This window comes from Narcine bancroftii, chromosome 3 (genome assembly GCF_036971445.1).
Source record: "Narcine bancroftii isolate sNarBan1 chromosome 3, sNarBan1.hap1, whole genome shotgun sequence".
Lineage (NCBI taxonomy): Eukaryota > Metazoa > Chordata > Chondrichthyes > Torpediniformes > Narcinidae > Narcine > Narcine bancroftii.
In genome coordinates this window covers 244,578,830-244,598,559 of record NC_091471.1, presented here as the reverse complement: position 1 = coordinate 244,598,559, position 19,730 = coordinate 244,578,830, and the positions used below count along the sequence as shown (strand labels likewise).

At 45.6% G+C, this 19,730-nt stretch overlaps 1 protein-coding gene across 2 annotated transcripts in view; it reads right to left on the bottom strand.

Moving 5' to 3' along the window:
* Nucleotides 1-19,730, bottom strand: part of LOC138758440 (collagen alpha-1(XI) chain-like) — a 337,229-nt gene that overhangs the window by 70,402 nt on the left and 247,097 nt on the right. For both annotated transcript variants that reach the window (XM_069927352.1, XM_069927353.1), the window contains 2 exons: nucleotides 5,426-5,479; nucleotides 517-570 (listed from right to left, as the gene is read on the bottom strand). In XM_069927352.1, the coding sequence (XP_069783453.1) occupies nucleotides 517-570; nucleotides 5,426-5,479 (108 nt within the window). The remainder of the gene's footprint in view (nucleotides 1-516; nucleotides 571-5,425; nucleotides 5,480-19,730) is intronic.

Below are 19,730 nucleotides of genomic sequence, written 5' to 3'. Positions count from 1 at the left end.
AGGAGGGACGAAGGATTGGCAGGTGGATGGGAGGGGTGGGGAATATGGGACAAAGGCAATCAGATGACCAGTGGAAGCAGGCAAGGAAGGAAAAAGGAGGGAAAATAGTAGAAGGATCCATTGGGGGGAAAAGGAGGGTAAGGGTAGAGTTCACTCCCAGAATGTGATAAGCAAACCCATAAAGGCTATGTCCGATTGAAATTGCAAGACTTCGAACAACATTGTTCCCCTTGCCAGCAAAGGACAGGTTCTACGTGATTGGAAGACAATCAATCCAGCTTAGAAATGCAATGTATTTCCTTCTGAGGTCATCATCCTGGAAAACATTGGGCTTAAATTTGCTCTGCTTGTCTACTCTGAAATGGAACACCTCAATGCAGCCACATTCCTGACCTTTCACCCTTGGCCTCACGATAAACATGGCCGACGGTTACCAGAATGAACATGGAATTTTGTGAAATAAATTGTTGCCCAGTTAAACAATACCAGCAGAAGATAAAACGAGTTTATGCTTACAATGGGACCCGGCATTCCAATTGGGCCTTGTATCCCCATTGGGCCTGGAGGACCCTGGAAGAGGAAAGAAAAAACATCTTGTGTGTAATATTATGGAACAACAAGGGGAATTAAACTGGCATTGATTGCTTCAGTCTTATCATACTTTCCTTTGAAAATCTTAAAAAGCTTCTGAAATTGTTTAGAATTTTGATTTTAGTGCAATTCTGCTCGGCTCGAGAAAGTTATCAATGAGTTTTTACCCTCTAGAGTAGGGCTGGGCAACTTTAAAAAAAAACACATTCCACTTTAAGTAATCCCTAAACCATCGGTGCTCTGAGATTAGTAAGGGATTGTTTAAGTTGGGATGTGGGTGGAAAGAAAAGGTTTAAAAACCACTCTTTTAATAGTACCTAATGGACTCGTTATGTGCACGGTTTCAGAACTCCAAAGGAAATGGACCAATGACAATTTTTCTCAACCGAAATATTTCAGTCACAACTGGGTCTAGAGCAGTGGTTCTCAACCTTCCTTTCCCACTCATCTACCACCTTAAGCAATCCCTTACTAATTACAGAGCACTGATGGTCTAGATATTGCTTGAGGTGGAATGTGGGAAAAAAAAGGTTGCCCACCACTGCACTGAAGAGTAGACAGAGAACACTGTGGAATTCTCTGCCCATTGAAGCAGTGAAGGCGACCTCAGTCAATATATATAAGACAAGGTTGGATACATAGTTGGGGGAATTAACGGATATGGTGAAAAGGCAGGTGGATGGAGATGAATCTATTATCAGATCAGCCATGATCTCATTGAGTGGCCGAGGAGGCTGGACGGGCTGGATGGCCCACTCCTGCTCCTATTTCTGATGTTCTCATGTTCTAACTACAGCACAATACAGGCTCTTTGCCCCATATCTGTGTTACTTGGGAGGCTTCTTAAATAAGTTGGAGATGCAAGGTCAAATAACAAGAGGGACTTTACTTATTGATGACTTCCACCATCTCAGGAAACTCTTCACACACACACACATATAATATATATATATATATACATGCACCCCACAGTGGTGCACTACAGTTACTACAGTAAGAAGGGTGTATTCTTACATGGTTACAAAATAGTTCACATTATCCTGACAAAATAACATATACCTACCATTAAAAAAACTAAACCCTCCCTACCTCACCAACCTTTTTCATCCGTGTGGTTGACTGGGAGTCTTTTAAATGCCCCTATTGTTCCAGCCTCCACCGCCACCCTTGGCAAAGCATTCCAGGCTCCTTCAACTCTGTGTAAAAGAAAATTACCCCTACTGTCTCCCCTAAACTTTTCTCCCAGTAAATTTGCTGCTGAGGGGAAAATTGGGACTATTTGCTGATGGGAGATTAACAGAGGCTCGTAGTCACTCGAGAAAAGTATGAGGAGAACTGTCGCACAGCATCCATAGGAAGTAACATTGATGTATCGCACTAGGCCCCAGTGTCCGCAGACCTTCTGACCCGACTGTGTGATTGTGTCAAAAGCCAAACTCTAGCCTTCCCTGTTTGTGGTTAGTTGGACACTCGCTTATCCATGTCAATATTTTATCCTCAATCCTGTGAACTCTCATCTTGTGCTGCGACCTTTATCCTGGCACCTTAACAAAAGGAAATCCAAATACACTGCTTATTTAGGGTTTCCCTCATTCATCCTGCCTGTGACCTTCAACAATAACGAACTTCAATAAACATTTCTCTTTCATTAAATATGCATATTTTTTCTATTAATAATGCATTATGCAAGTTTTATAATTTAATTTCTTCACATAAGTTGGTAAAAACAAATGCACAAATGTGAAAAGAGAAAAGAACATCAAACAGTCTTGCAAAAATAAATGTGTAATTATGCCGTCTGACTTGCCTTTAGAAGTTGGCGGGCCAGTGTGGAAGCTTCACCAGGGTATATTGCCAACACAACCACCTCTGTCACCTCAACATTTTAAAATTTAATTTAGACGTCTAACACGGTCACAGGTCCTTCTGGCCCATGGTACCCAAACACGTCAATTAACCTGCAAACCTTGCAATGTTTTTGGCAGGTGGGAGGAAACCCACACCGGTCACGGGGGGAGAACGCACAAACCCCTTGAAGACAGCGGTGGATTTGAATATGGGTGGCTGGAGTTGTAAGAGTGTTGTGCTAACCGTTCATGGCAAATTTTCTAAAAACACCCAGGAAATCATCACGCCCCAGTTCTTATAGCACTTATTTCTCTCTCTTTCTCACATTCCAGATTAAGGCCACAATTTTAAAGCAACCATCTCCTTGACAGCAAGCTGGTTTATCTGACCTACACACTTGCTTCATTCAAGAACACTTCTTGTCCTGCTGCTAATCAGTACAAGATGATGCCCTTGCATTGTTTCAACTGTATATATAACAGTACAACATAAGAACAGGCCGTTTCGGCTCACGAGTCCATGCCGTCCAATTTACGCCCAGGTGGGAGGAAACCCGAGCCCCTCCCCGGTGAAAACCCACGCAGACATGGAGTGGAGGTACAAACTCCTTACAGACAGTGCAGGATTCGAACCCCAGTCCCAGTCTCTGGCGCTGTATAGGTGTTGTGCTAACCACCTCTCCAGATTAAACTTCTTCTGCCATTTCTCTATCTACAGCTGGACTTGATCTCTATCCTTTCATATTAGAAAATAGAAGCAGGAGTCCATTCAGCGGTTGGAAAACTGTGTGGAATTCTGGATGCCCTTTTGCAGACCGTACCACCATTCAATACGATCATGGCTGATTATTCCACTTTATTCCTGCTTTCTCTCCATTAACCTTGATCCCTTTAACCATATGGGCCACATTCATGTCCCTTTTAACCAATCAACAACATTCTGCACAGGGAGTTTCACATTAACTACTCTCTGAGTGAAGTAGTTTCTCCTCATCTCAGTCCTAGATGATTTACCCCTCATCCTAAGACTGTGAACCCGATGTTCTGGACAAGCTGGGCTGATGGCCCTCTGCACTGCACCTACCTTGGTGTCATCTGTTCATCTTAATACAGTCATTTTTGTCCTTGTAACACAACGGTATAAGAGTCTTGGACAAGAGGGCACAACTTACAGGGGCTCACTTAGAACACAGGTGCAGAGGAATTTCTTTAGCCAGAGGGCAGTGAATGTGTTGCCACATGCGGTTGTGGAGGTGAAGTCATTGGGTGTATTTAAGGCAGAGATGGACACGTTCTTGATTAGCCAGGGCATCAACAGTTATGGGGAGAAGGCCGGGCAGTGGGGTTGAGTGGGGGCAGTGGATCAGTTCATGATTAAACGGCGGGGAGATTTGAAGGGCTGAATAGCCTATTTCCGCTCCTATGTCTTATGTCCTTTATCCTTCAACTTACTGTTGGACTCGCCATATAATACGATCGTATTATATGGCGAGCTCTCCACTGGCCACCGTGACAGAGGTGCACCAAAGAAAAGGTACAAGGACTGCCTAAAGAAATCTCTTGGTGCCTGCCACATTGACCACCGCCAGTGGGCTGATAACGCCTCAAACCGTGCATCTTGGCGCCTCACAGTTTGGCGGGCAGCAGCCTCCTTTGAAGAAGACCGCAGAGCCCACCTCACTGACAAAAGGCAAAGGAGGAAAAACCCAACACCCAACCCCAACCAACCAATTTTCCCTTGCAACCGCTGCAATCGTGTCTGCCTGTCCCGCATCGGACTGGTCAGCCACAAACGAGCCTGCAGCTGACGTGGACTTTTTACCCCCTCCATAAATCTTCGTCCGCGAAGCCAAGCCAAAGAAGAAGATACTGTTGGACTGCACCCTGTATTGTTTATGTGTTATCATTGCCCTACTTGCTTACTTCTGTCTCCAAGCAGCTGTGAGGCTGAAGAGCCCACAGGCTGGGGGAAGCTGGCAACTGTGGTTAAGGGACCACTCCAGGCTGCGAACTGCTGGAGACTGGCTGAAAGGGTTAGCAGATGCGAGAGGGGGCCAAGGGCACTGAAGGCCTCCTGATTTTGTCGGAGGGTCTAGAGCTCGGGTCGCTGATGGTTTGGACTGAAAGCTGTGAGGCTGTGGGAGCGCTGCCGATGAATCCACGGACACTCAATAACTCGGGTGGTGGGGGGGGACAACGACTCTCTTTTGCTTCTCTTTCTCTGACTGTAAGGGGTGCTGGGCAAATTTCAGCTGTCTGCCTTACAGAAGTAAATTGCGAAAATCTGTGGACACCGTGGTTGAAGTAAAAACACAAAATGCTGGAGAAACTCAGCAGGTCAAACAGCGTCCTTTACATACCCAAAGTACAAATACATGACCGGCGTTTCGGGCTTGAGCCCCTCGTCAAGGCACGAGAGAATGTAGGCACGTGTCTGGGCACTCTCCAACCAGGTGGCCTTAACTTGCTCACCTTTTCTTTCCCCTCCCCTTTCCAGTTCTCCCCTCCCTTCCCCGTTACCCACCCACCCAGCCATCCCTCCTCCCCCTCATCCTTGTTGTCTCCTTCCTCCTCTCTCCACCTATCATCTCCCCTTCCTTTCTGTTCAGACGCCTGCCAACATTCTTCCATACCTTGATGAAGCCCAAATCGTCATTCTGTATTTTTACTTTTGCTGCGTAAATGACACTGTTTGACCTGCTGAGTTTCTCCAGCATTTTGAGTTATTACTTTGCCTGCCTTACGATAGTCTGAAGGAAACTTTTGTGCAATATTATCTTTTATATGTTATTATATGACAATAAAAACTTTTTAATCTTCCATCTTAACTACGGAAGCCAGGCTAAGTAAAGCTTCTCACTGTATCTCAGTGCATGAGGAAAAATACAGAAGTCGTGTGGAATCTTTAATATTGAGCAGGATATTCTGGGCTGACATTCGTGTTGAAAACGCCTCTTCATCTGTAGATGAATCGAATTATTACTCACCCATTCTCCTTTGTCTCCTTTGCTGCCTTTCTGTCCTGGTTTTCCCAACTCTCCCTGAAAAACATCAAAGTTTAACATGCCAGTGAGAAATTGAGTTGGGTCATCATCTCATGTCCTCAGACCCAAGGTCACCTGTTGTGGGGTCACTTCTTTTTGGCTCGAAACAACTTCCAGCACACTCTCTGTTAAGTCTGTAGAGAGAATCCAGCAATGTTGTTCGTAACACGCACCATCAGGAATCACTAAAATATCTGAGTCCACTTAACAAGGGACCTATCCTGGACTCACACCATCTCTTCACCTGTGAGGAAGATGCAACAGCCACTGCACTTCCTGAGAAGGCTGAGGTGGGCACCATTCTGTTAACTTTCTACAGGAGCCTAGTCGAGAGTGGCCTGGCCGGCTGCTTCACTGTGTGGTATGGCTGCTGTAGAGAATTGGATCAGCAGTCAATCAACAGGGAGGATCACTGGGATCTCCCAACACCCCCCCCCCCCCCCAACATCGCCGTGATCTCCCAGAATTGTTGTCTGAAGTGACCAATGATTTTGCCCCTTCCACCCCGTATCTTTCAGCTGGTCCCGTCAGGGAAGAGATCCAGGAGGATCAGGCTGAGGAACAGCTTCTTCCCACGGGCAGGGCGAACACGGAACGACCAAAGGAACTGCTCACACTCACCCTCCGAGGCTCTAACAGTTGTGAAGGAATATTTATTTTTATATGTGTACAGTAAAACCTCTGGAGATACTGGATAAGTGAGATTGCGTGTTGCGTGATTGGCGGTGAGCCAATTTTAAAGAACGTGATTTTTGCCTATTTATTTACCGGGAGTTTTTTTTGCTGGTTGCTTTGCATAAGTATCACCTGTTTGCATGTGTGCTAAGATATTGGTGATCGATCCATGGGTCCTCACCACCTGCCCTTGTGTCGAAGGGCCTGACAAAGTATTTCAGATGGTGAATGGACTCTGTGCAGAAAAGTATCTCTCTTTGATGATTTGATTCATGCATGCTCGAACACATTATCTGCCCTTAGCTGGTAGAGCCATAGGGCACAGAAACAGGCCCGTCAACCCTTCTAGTCTGTGTTAAACTATTATTCCGTCTTGTCAAACTGACCAGCACCTGGACCATATCCCTCCCAGCCATGTAATTGTCAAAATATTTCTTAAATGCCAAAATTGAGCCAGCATTTACCAATTGAGCCAGTAGGCCCATTCCACACATCCGAGATAACAAATTAAGACATTACATTTCTAAGCTAGTTCCAACTTCAGGTTATCTGGCCAATGAAGTACACTTTGAAGATACATTTCTACTCTGTGAAACAGGCCAGGGGATTTATTTAAAGCAAGATCACACAACAATTTTTATGTTATTGTGAAATGTTAAAAAAAAATGCTGGAAATACCCAACAGGTCAGGCAGCATTCATGTTGAAAGAAGCAGTGTTAATTAATAGTCATCAACCTGTAATGTCAATTCAGGCCAGCACAGTTAGCACCGTGGTACAACACCAGTGACCTGGGCTTGAATCCGGTGCTGTCGGTGAGGAGTTTGTATGTTCTCCCCGTGACCTACGTGGCTTTCCTCCCACCATCCAAAAGCGCACAGGGTTTGTTAGGTCCATTGGGGTATTTGGGCACCACGGTTGTGGCCTGTTACTGCACTGATTGTCCAAATCTACTCTCTCTCCGCTGTTTGGCATTTCCAGGACACATTGGTTTTAATCTCAGGCTTCCACCATCTATACTATTTTACTTCTGATACTTTTTGTTGTTGTTGATGGGATAAATATCAGCTGAGTTCTTCCAGAAGCTTGATTTCTGTTCCTAAATGTCAGTCGGGCATTGCAAATGATTATTGGTCTCTCACAAAGAAATATTCCTTGACAGACTCTCCCTCACTTTGAAATAATGCATCAGGAAAGGTTCAACGCTTCATCTGGAAGAGTTGTTCTGGTAATGGAGCACACTGCAAATGAGCATCAAGATCAAGTTCACCTTCTGTTGTGAGTGAGCAAACAAGTTTGGTAGGTCTCAAAGGCGAGGACTCTGAACACACTTTTGGTAGGGAAGGATTTTATTTACAGAAGGCAAGTGTGGGAAATGGTAACTGATGCAGCACACACACACACACACACACACACACACACACACACACACACACACACACACACACACACACACACACACACACACACACACACACACACACACACACACACACACCATTTACAGCAGTCATGAGAAAAAGGTAGTGGCAGTGAAACAATGCGTACGGATCGTGGGAAAAAGTTGGGTTGGCATTGAACAACATGTACAGTCTATTAGCTATCGTGGGAAAAAGTCGGTAAGCAATTAAACACACGCAGGCAACTAATAATAAACATGGGAACAAACTGCATGCACACACACTACCACTCCTTGACTCTGTGCAGGCACGGCTCTATGCTATTAGGAACACTAATTAAATGCTCCCAACCCTTTTAACAGTGCACATCTTACCAACAGTTTCTCCAGCGCCCTTCCAGATTTCTAGGCCTGGAGTGAAGTAGGGTAGTGCTAAGCTGGCAAAAAAAAAGAGAAAAAACAAAGAACACATGGCACCTTGATAGTGCTGGAAGGTCCAGCCCAGGTCATTAGCAGGATCTAATGGCTCGGTGCTAGGAGGGTTAATCAAATTACAACAGCCAATGGCCAAATACAGGCAGGCTGGAGATTCCAGTCCAGGTAATTTACATAGATCCAGCAGCAAGGTGTGCACTAACGGGTGGGGCAGAACCAAACCTTGATTGGCAGCTGGTGTGTCCTCTGACTAGGTAGGGGGCAGTGCTGTCACGTGACACCCACAACCATTCCCAATACACCTTCATTTGTCATTTTAAAACTGCAGTTAAAAAAAACGAGACATCATTCCACCAAAAACCATTGCACTGCATCTAAATGACCCGAGACTACACAAAACAACATTGGACATCACAAAATAACAATATTTCTATGCAAGTCAAAGTTACATAAAGTGAATAAAAAGCAGTGAAACATTACATTAATTGACAAAAGTCTAGACCATTGACACAGTAGATACAAACTGCAATATAATAGATTCTAGATATTGAAATTCTGTTAGCTTGAGTTAAAAAAAAATCACCACCATGTCCAAAGTGGCCGTTGCAGGATGCTTCCGCACCACCATCTTGGACCAGGCTTGGACCAATCTACTAGACTCCAGATTTTAAAAGTATGATGGCTAAAATGAAGAAACCATCACAGTGTTCACAATCCATAGGAGCCTGAAAGCCTCAACACCACCCGCCGCAGGGCTCTGCGCTCCAAGATGGTGCAACTGCCAGGTCGCCCAAACGAGGTGCTCGACACCACCGTACCGCAGCACACCTTCCGCAGAACGTGCCATGAAGTCCCTGCCACCCGGCAACAAGATTGGAGGCCTCGTCCCCACAGCAGAGGCTCAGTCCCCACAGAAAAGGCCTGGTCTTCACAGCAGTTGGCTCAGTCTTCACAGCAGTCAAGGCCGCCGACATTACAGCATCTTCTTGAAGGTTTGTTGTTACTTGGTGATTTTCATATTGCAACAATTATCTACCATCCATCTCTCTCCAATTAAAAATTGTGTATGGTGCCTTACTTAAAGAGCTACTGTAGCACCAGCCCTGGAGAGGACGCTGTGGACTATATAAGGTACTGGTGAGGCCATACCTGAAGTACTTTGTGCAGTTCTGGTCTCCATACTTGAGAAAGGATATACTGGCCTTGGAGACAGACCAGAGGTTCACCAGATTGATCCTGGAGATGGGGCGGGGGGGGTGGGGGTGGAGAGGGGTTGACCTATGAGGAGAGACTAAATCGTCTGGGATTATACTCACTCGAATTCAGAAGAATGAGAGGAAATCTTATAGAAACATATACAATTATGAAAGGGATAGATAAGATAGAGGCAGGAAAATTGTTTTACTGGTAGGTGAGGCCAGAACTAGAGGACATGGCCTGAAGATTCAGGGGAGTAGATTAAAACTTTTTTTCCCAAGAGAGTAGTGAATCTGTGGGATTCTCTGTCCAGGGAAGTGGTTGAGGCTACTTTATTAAACATATTTAAGGTTCAGTTAGATAGATTTTTACATAAAAATGGAATTAAGGAAAAGCAGGTTGGTGGAATTGAGTCAATGATCAGATCAGCCATGATCTCATTGAATGACGGAATAGGCTAAAATAAAAAACTAAAAAAAAAAGAATGACGGAATAGGCTCAACGGGCCGGATTGCCGACTCCTGCTCCTATTTCTTATGTCCTTTTGACCATTCAGGCACGATCTTGGCATCTCTGGACTGAGGTCTCAAAAGATTACACCGTTCCATAGAAACATAGCTGACTCAAAGAGTTCACATAAACAAATTAACCACTGCCTGCTCTCTGAAAGGAACAAGAACAAGATTGACAGTGCTGGCAATGGGGTGGTAAATTTTAAATTTATTCAGGCATTCAGCCATTTTGGCCCACGGGTCCATGCCGCACAATTTCCAGCCCATTAACCGACAACCCCCGGGGCGTTTTTGAATGGTGGGAGGAAACTGAAGCCTTTGGAGAAATCCCACGCAGACATGGAGAGAACATAAAAACTCCTTTCAGACAGCACGGGACTCTAACTTTGTGTTCAGCAAATACCAGTAGTTTTAATGTCTAAAATGTATCCATAGGTACCCAAGTGAGATGTAACATGAGATGGTCTGTGGCCAAGGTTTACTGAGATACCAAGACATATTCTAATTAGGAAGATGCTCTTTCTGATTTAAAAAACAATGTGTCAGAAGCCTCTTCCAAGTTAAACAGGAAAGTTTGCAGATACTGTGATTCTAGAGCAATCCACAAAAGTGTCGGAGTAACTCAACAGGCCACGCGACGTCAATAGAAAGCCAAGGGAAATATCCAACATTTCGGGCTTGAACCCTTCCATCAAGGTATGAGCAAAAAGGCAGACAGGTGCCTGAATAAAGGTGGGTGGAGGTGAGGATAGGTGAGAAGAAGGGGCAGGGGAGGCCGACATGTCATCTGGGTGGGAGGGCAGAAAATAAATGGGTGAGTGACGGGGGCAGCTGTCACCACCAGGACAGCTGGACATGCAGGATGGCTCTTGTTGAACCATCTTGTTGAACTTCCTGCACAAGTCCTCCTGGCAGCAAAAATTTCCTGAGAAATCAACAGAAGAAGCCAGGAACACGATTTTTCGCACACAACGGTCACCAGAAACAAGAGGGCTGCTCCACAGGAGAAAATGCTTGATGTTCAGGCGGGTTGCTAAGGCAACCGTGATTATACCAGACTGACCTTGAGTGTTAACTTAACTTGGAACAAGGAAAAATAATAGGCTGTAACAGCACCACTTACTTCCCAGGTGAGGGGGAATAATGAACTGGTTAAGCTACAAATTATTCAGAGGCTTGAGTTCAAATCTCGCGACAACTGTGGGGGTTTTAAATTCTGCTCATTTTGGCACAATCAACATGAGGGAGCCGTGGGGAAGGTCCACAGTCTAGAATCTGTCCACTACCGAGCATGGAGGGACTGAGTCTGGGGGGGAGGGGGGGGGAGTTAAAAAGTAAGATAAAGCTGCAAATTATTCAGTCACAATCTTAGTGATTGTGACCCCATTGTCCTCTGCACAGAATTCATACAGAATGAATTCGAAGTCAGTGGAACAGAGATGTACGGGGTTAATTGGTCAAATGGGTGCACACCTCCTTGCTCAGCTAGAAAAGAACTACCATGTCAGATCATCAGAGATGTCCTCCTTCTTCAAACAACGTGGCTTTCCCTCTACCACCATCAACTTGGTGCTCAGCTGCATATCCTCCATTACCTGCACATCTGCTCTGGCCCTCTCCACCCCATACACACAAGGACAGGATCCTCTTGTTCTCACCTACCACCCCACCAGCCTCCACATCCAACACACCCTTCTCCGCCATTTCTGCCACCTACTACATGATCCTTCCACTAGACACATATTCCCTTCTCTGCCTTCAGCAGGGTCTGCTCCCTCCCTTGCCCATTCTTCCCTCCCCACCAATCATCTCCTTTGGACCTACCATGGTGACCGTAGAAGATGCTTCACTAGTGTCTACACCTCGTCCCTCACCACCATTTGGGGCCCCAAACAGTCCTTCCAAGTGAAGCAACACTTCACTCGTGAATCTGCTGGTGTACCTACTGCATTCGGTGCTCCCGCTATGATCGCCTCCTCATCGGAGAGACTGGACGCAGACTGGGAGATCACTTTGTTGAGCACCTCGATTCTGTCCGCTGCAATAGTGTGGATCTCCCAGTGGCCACCCATTTCAATTCTCCATATCATTCCCTTGCTGACATGTCTGTCCATGGTCTCGTGCACTGCCAGCCTAAGACTGCCCATAACAACACCTCATCTTCTGACTGGGCACCCTCCATCTGGATAGCATTAATATTGACCTCTGGCTTTTGTTAAAACTCCCCACCCCATCTCTTGCTTCTCCCACTATCTCTTCATTCATACCTTGTCTCTTTCCGCATAGGCATGATAAATTCTACCTGGTCCCTTATCACATCCAATCAACACATTTTGGTGGTCTGGATTCCTACCCCATTGTTTGAATTCTGAGACTTTCTAATATATCCTGCTTCCACCTTCTCTGAAGAAGGCCTCAGGCCCTAAATGTTGGCAACATATCTTTGTCTCTTATAGATGTTACAATCACAGCGTCTGTATCTTATCGTGTTTCACTCAAATGGGTGGTTTGGGCAGCTCGTGGACCAGAAGAGCCTGTTACTCGTTGTGTCTTTAAGTTAAGTCACATAGACCCATGGTCCTTGGGAAACTGAAAGCCTGAGATAGACAGGGTTCTAATCAGTAGAACCATGAGAAAAAGGCAGAATGTTGGACTTGAGGAATGTTAGATCACAATGCGATTGAATGGGGGAACAGGCCTGAGGGGTAGAATGATTTTCTCTGGCACCCGATATTCCTGTCCTTGTCGGGACACTCTCTCAGCTTTGGGACTTACCACCCTCCTCATCCCATTGCTGGAAATGTGCCCAAAATGTTGCATGTGGATAAGCATCAGCGAGACTATTGTAACGATGAGGAAGTGGACAATTTAGACGCTGAGTGAAACACAAAAGTCTGCAGACGCTGTGATTTGTAGTAGAAGTTCACAGAATTGCAGAAGGAACTTAGCAGCATCCATAGGAGGTAAAGATTATATTTCTGATGTTTCAGGTCTGAGCCCTTCTTCAAGGAACAAGCAAAGGATGAGAAGGCATCAGAATAAAGGCTGATGACTGGCCGGGGGTGGAGTCTAGACCGACAAAAAGATATGATAAGACGAAGGTGAGAATTGATTGTGAAAGAAGGCAGAAGGAAGAGAGAGAGATTGAGAGAGAGAGAGAGCTGGGGCAAGGCGACAGGTAGAAGAAGTGGGGGCGGGGGGTGTTAATGGAAACCAGAGAAGGCTATGTTAATGTAATCTGGTTGAAGTGTGCCCAGATGGTAGATGAGCTGTTGTTCCTCCAATTTGTGGGTGGTCTCAGTCTGGCAGTGCATCAGACCACAGACAGATATGTCAGCAAGGGAATGGGATGGGGATCAAAATGGGTGGCCACTGGGAGATTCATGCTATTGTGGTGGACAGAGATGGGAGTACTTAACAAAGCGATCTCTCGTTCTACGCCCAGTCTCTCCGATGTGAATGGAAGACAAAGGGAGCTCCAGGTGCAGTGGATGACCCCAGCAGATTCACAAGTGAAAACGTTACTTCATTTGGAAGGGCTGTTTGGCTGAATAAAGGGGAGGGAGGAGGTGTTGGCACAAGTAGAGCATCCCCTGCAGTCACAGGGGGTAGGTGCCAAGGTGGGGAGGGAGGAGTGAGCAAGGGCTAAACTCACAAAGAAGGCAAAGACGAACGTGCTTTCCTGGAGCATTCATTGCAGAAGAAAGAGTTGGGCCAAACAGTGGAATATTTTTTTGTCTTTGCAACTAAAGGTTACTCTGAGCGAGTGCTTTTATCAATATTCTGGTCAAACCAGTTAAATCACATGAATCACTTTTGACAACAGGGCTCTTTGGAGAATGAAATCGTTTGATGAAAGAGATTTTAGTTTGAAAGAGACAGGAAATTGGGACTGCAGATGTGATCTTCACGTGTAAACTTTAGGAGAAGGTTAGACTTTAGGAGTAGGTCAATCTAAAAAAAACATCCAAAAATAGAGTTGGGAAATGGAATTCGTGGCACGTGTCGTGAATCTGGATTGCAACATGGTCGTGTTGGATAAGCACGCGGGTGACACATATGATAAAGAAGGGTGGGGGAGGGGGATGTTGATATGAATCAGAGGCAATGAAAAAAAGTTGGTGGCGCCGCCTTGACGGCCAAAACTGGGTTTATCGGATCCGGGATTCGAGAGGGAAAGTGCTGAACACAAGAAGGGTTTCGGTTGCTAAAGGCCTCCTGATTGTGTTGGAGATTTGGGTCTGGAGCGCGTGTCGCCACTGGTGTGAACCAGCTGCAGGAGCACTAGAGGTGAACGCTTGAACCCTCTGCTTCTGAAGGGGCTCTATTTTGCTTCTCTTACTCTTATTGTTAGGGGCGGCAAGCAATGCGCATGGCGACTCTGCCTTGATGAAATGCTGATGGGAAGATAGAAGTAAGCTGCATTCCTCTTTCTTGTTGCCATCAGGAGCAGATAAGATCTTTCTTATTTGGTAAGGTAGCAAATGGCTATGAACCATTGGGGAAAGGACACAACCCTGATCAACGAATCTCAAGATAATTCGATGTACTTATATGGAGCAGTCTGTCTGAAGGTATAAACGATATGATTTGTAAGCCTCGAGCAGAGACTTAGAGTTGGACTAGCTGCTTGTGACAGCGCTTCTTGCTGTAACAGTGATTGAAAGTTTGTTATTGCATTTGTGTTTGTTTTCAAGCAATCTTAGGTCCAAGTTAACATTACGGCAAACCAAAGTTGATGGAAATCGTGCCTGTTACATTTTAAAGTATTATTGCGTGACAATAAAAGGAACCTTGAAGCTTCAGTCTGGTGTTAAACTCTAATATCTCAGACGCTGCGGTGAACAAATGCTCTTGGGAAAGTCAGCAGGACACGTAGCATCAGAAGATCACACAGCTTACTTCCCACGGATGCTGCACGACCCGCTGAGTTTTTCCCAGTGCTTTTGTCCATTCTATTGACTGGTGTGTTTTTGCACTTCTATATTGTCTGTAACAGATTGAACCAAATTTAAAAATGCTTGGCCCATCCAGCCATGGCATCCGCAGTTATTTTAAGCAGATGGAGTACTTTATTGGATTGTTGTGGTCAGGGAGGAGGTGCAGAGGCTGCACAAAAAAAAAAGATGAACTTTTCCCAAGGATGAGACAGCCCCGGGATTGGTTTGGCTTGATTCCCCTTGGACCCACGTCGGAGGTAGACAGTATAGAGTCAAACTCACTCTCCGGAAGGGAATCAGCAGGTCACACAGAATTAGTGCGAGATAAAGAATTTTGAGCCCAAACTCGACATCAGTACCTTTTCATTTCTAATTGCAGATCTTCGAAGGGCAGGATCAAGATTGGGTTCAGTAGTGGCTGCTCCGTTGCTCCCATATGCAAATTTACAGAGAAGCAAAAGGTGCAGATGGAGACAAGAGGGTGTGTGTGTGCTTGGATTTGTACACGTATTGGGCTGCTAGATCAGATCGGAGTGATCGGCGTGGTTTAGCTATATCGGTAGGTTTTTTTTTAAGTTTTTAATTCAGATTTGTTTTTTCTTCCTTTTTGGGGTTTTTTTTTCTCTTTTTTTAATATATTTTTATTAATTATATCTTTTTTTTTTAGAGATAGTTCATACTCTAAACTGATCTAAATTTTTTTTTATGATATATTTTTATTCTGCAATATTATTGTTTAATATCTCTGTATTAATTCGTTATTTACTATGTATTTTTCATATCTCTTTGAACTGTATGTGTTTATAAATTATAATAATAATAAAAAGATTGGAAAAGAAAAGGATTTGTACACGTGTGTATGCAGATATATGTGTGATATATACATATACAAACGTTCATGTGTGCATGCTCTCTCTCACACACACACACACACACACATAGTAATACACAGTTACATCTTTAGGTATACACACACAGATACACATATCCATATTTATGCATACCTGTACTTGAGGAGTATAATTGGCTTTTGGAAGTCACTGTTTGAGTGGGTGATTAAGAATTGGAGAGACGGTAATTTAAACAGTTCAATATCCTCCTTTACATTAATAAAACAGCTTGAGCGTGATGTCTAATTAAAATTTCCTAAATTAATCAGGTCAATATGGAACCACTTTGTCCGTTGGAGCTATTGATCACAAACAGGTTAAACTCAGTTTTTAAAAAACACGTATCTGTTGACACCGCAATCAGACAAAGGTTCTCTCTCCTGAAACAAAAGACAATGGCTTCAATGATTTATTTGGGCTGGTCATCTTCGTGCTCTTGGGAGTTGACAGCCAAGATAACACTGGAACTGTCTGCATCAGCATTTGCAAAAGAAGCCAGTAACGTTCACAGTTCAGAGGGTACCATTTCGCTCGAAGAATCCTTCAGTTGCACAATGAAGTGCCTCTAACTGTGCAAGGTAACTGGCAAATTCCATTAGAATGGCTGGGGATAATATAATATGGATGATGGAGCACAGAAATGTGCAGCAGAACAGGCCGTTCAATCCACAATGTCTGCGCCGATCAGGATACCAATTTAAATTAAACTTCCGCTGCTTGCACATCCCTCCGTTCTCTTTAAATATTCATGATCCATCTTGAAGTCCCTTGAACTTAATTTTTATATTTGCATCCACCCACCCAGGCATCTTGTCCAAAAAATGTGCTCCGCACATCCTCTTTAAACTGCCCCCCCCCCCCCCAACTTAAACGCATTGTGATGATATGTAATTACACCACTAGGTCACCATGGGTCATCCCGGTGACCTTGTATATAAAGCAGTCCAGAGCAACAGTCTAGACATGCGGGTTCGTCTTGCAGAGAGACAAGACGTCTTAGTGTACATATTCGTTTATTAAAGCTGTCTTATACTCGCACTGCTGGTGTGGTTATTGTCAGTACAATTTAATAAACTAATATCATAGCTACTAGGATGGAAGCTGCTTCTGCTCCAACGCACATTCCCGACTACCTGGAAACTCTTCCTGAGGAATGGAATGCATGTACGTGCATCCTAGGACAGAGATGGCAAGGGACCGCTGTACTGGAATCATGGCGGAATGCGAGGAAGACCACAGAAGTACGATAGGGCAGACAAGAAACAGCCAAGAACCCTGCCTGCCCATGGGTTCACCGGTACAGGCGCCACCGACCCTAAACCCCAGTCCGATCAGAAAGGGGTCACTACAAGCGCAGATGGAAGGATCGCCACAAGTCATGCTCCCGATCACTAAGTATGTGCAGAATTCCAGACCACTCCAGAGCCAGGGAAGACACCGCTACCGTGACTCCCCCAGCAGCAGTTTCCCCAGTACCACGGAGACCTGACGCTACCACTGGGATCCTCCCAAAGCTCGCTGCAAATGTCCCAAAGCCAGAGACTCAGCCAACAGCCCCAAGCACCCAGGTTACTCCTCCAGCAGACACAAGCCCACAGAGGCTCTACCAGTAGCTCCCAGTACCCCAGGGTCTGCTTGCTACACCTAAGGGACCAGAGACTGCGGCTTAGCCATGTGCTGTGACTAGACAGGCTGGAGCTCGACCCCAGAAATCCTGGAGCCGACACGCACTTCGGCCGCTGGCAGAGATGCTTTCTGAATTACATGGAGGGGGCTGAGGCATCGGATAAAGAGCTATTAATGCTGCTGTTAGCGCAGCTGGGAGACCATCCTTACTCCCTGATACAGGATGCCAGGTCCTACCAAGAGGCAATGAGCATTTTACAGAGGCATTACAGTGAGGGGCAGAGTGAACTCCACTCCTGGTACAGGCTCATGACCAGGTCACAACAAGTAGGGGAGTCTGCCAGAGACTTTATACTCTCCCTGAAAGGCCTGGCGCGAGGCTGCAACTTTAAAGTAGTATCAGCTCAGGAGTATGCAGAGGACCTTATTCGGGTCAGAATTGTTGCAGGCATACAGTCCACTGAGACGAAACATCGATTGCTGGAGAAAGGAATGGTGAGGCTAGATGAGGCAGAGACTATTGGAGAAGCTTTAGAAAGCACCAGGAAAGAATTGAAGGAGTACTCACAGGACCTTGGGTCTTGGACAAACGTCACACTGCTGGACTCTCTAGCTCCATGAAAAGAAAAGTATGCTGCCTCACAGGAATTCACAGCAGTAGTAGCACACCTTGAGGGTCCCAAGTGCTTTTTCTGTGGACAAAGAAAGCACCCCAGAGCCCTCTGCCCTGCCAGAGAAAATGTCTGTTCCAACTGTGGAATACGTGGGCATTATGCAAAAGTCTGCAGAAGCCCCAAGGCCACAGCCAAGGCCCATTCTTATGCTAATGAGAGATGGGAAAGCTCTTCTTTCTCCATAGACAAACAGAAGAAGAAGAATGCCATGTGCAGCTGGCCATCTTGGACAAATGCTACAAAGCAGAGGACACAGTCTTCAGGAGATGAATATGACGCCGAGTACTATCGGATGGAAGGACACGAGGGACACGCCAGACTTATTTCCCTACGCATGAATCAGGTGAGTCCACACAATTTGTCTGATCCCACTGTGTGCATCAAAATTAATGATGTGAGGGCAAATTGCTTAATAGATAGTGGAAGCACTGAAAGTTTTATTGACCAGGGGTTAGTCAATCACCTTGCCCTCCCCGCACGCCCGAGTGAGCACCAGATCCTGTTAGCAGCCAGCAGCCTTGTGGCTGAGGTAAAACAGTTTTGCAGAGTTACTCTAGAAATCCAAGGCAAAAAATACGAAGGGTTCAAATTACTAGTACTCCCTCACCTCTGTGCCCGGTACTATTGGGGTTAGATTTTCAGTGCCAGTTAGAAAGCATTACAATAGTGCACAACAGGAAAGAAACAACACTGCAGTCTGTCTATCCTGAACATAGAACCCCCTCCGCTGTTCACACACCTGACCCCAGAATGCACACCAACAGCCACAAAGAGTAGGAGGTACAGCCCGAGGGACAGAGCCTTCATTAGGACAGAGGTCCGCAGGCTACTACAGGAGGGCATCACAGAGCAGAGCACCAACCCCTGGAGAGCTCAGGTGGTTGTAGTAAAGTCAGGAGAAAAACTGCACATGGTAATGGATTACAGCCAGACAATCAACAAATTTACACAACTCGATGCCTATGCCCTGCCACACATAGCAGACATGGTCCACAACATTGTGCAGTATAAGGTGTTCTCCACCAGAGACCTGAAGGCAGCATACCACCAACTGCCCATTAGAAACAGCAATCGCATTTACACGGCATTTGAGGCAGACGGCAGGCTGTATCAATTTCTGCGACTCCCCTTCGGTGTCACCAATGGAGTGTCCCTGTTTCAGAAAGAAATGGACCGAATAGTAGATGAGTTCCAACTGAAAGTGGTGTTCCACTACTTAGACAACGTGACAATCTGTGGCCACTCTCAGGAGGATCATGACACAATTTAAAATGCTTCTTCCAGGCAGTCGAGGGAAGGAACCTAACATACAACAGGGACAAATGCGTCTTTAGTGCCAGGAAGTTGCCAATCCTGGGCTACATAGTGCAGAACGGGGAAATCAGTCCAAACCCAGCCCGTATGCGCCCTCTCCTAGACCTCCCAATGCCACACACACTGAATGCACTAAAAAGGTGTTTGGGACTGTTCGCTGACTACACCCAATGGGTCCTCAACTACGCTGACAGGGCCTGCCCACTTATAAAAGTCTCAGTTTTCCCACTGTGCCCAGCAGCCACCAGAGCATTCAGGGACATTAGGGACCATATCACTAAAGCTACCATACGGTCCATAGATGAGTCGATCCCGTTTCAAGTAGAAACGGATACATCTGATGTGGCTCTGGCAGCCACCCTAAACCAAGGTGGACGACTGGTGGCCTTTTTCTCACGAACCCTACAGGGGTCAGAGGTAAGACACTCAGCAATAGAGAAGGAGGCCCTAGCCATTGTGGAAGCAGTAAGGCACTGGCGACATTATATGGCGTGCAAACAATTCACCCTCATCACGGACCAACGGTCTGTGGCTTTTACGTTCGATAACCAGAACAGGGGGAGAATTAAGAACGACAAAATCCTGCG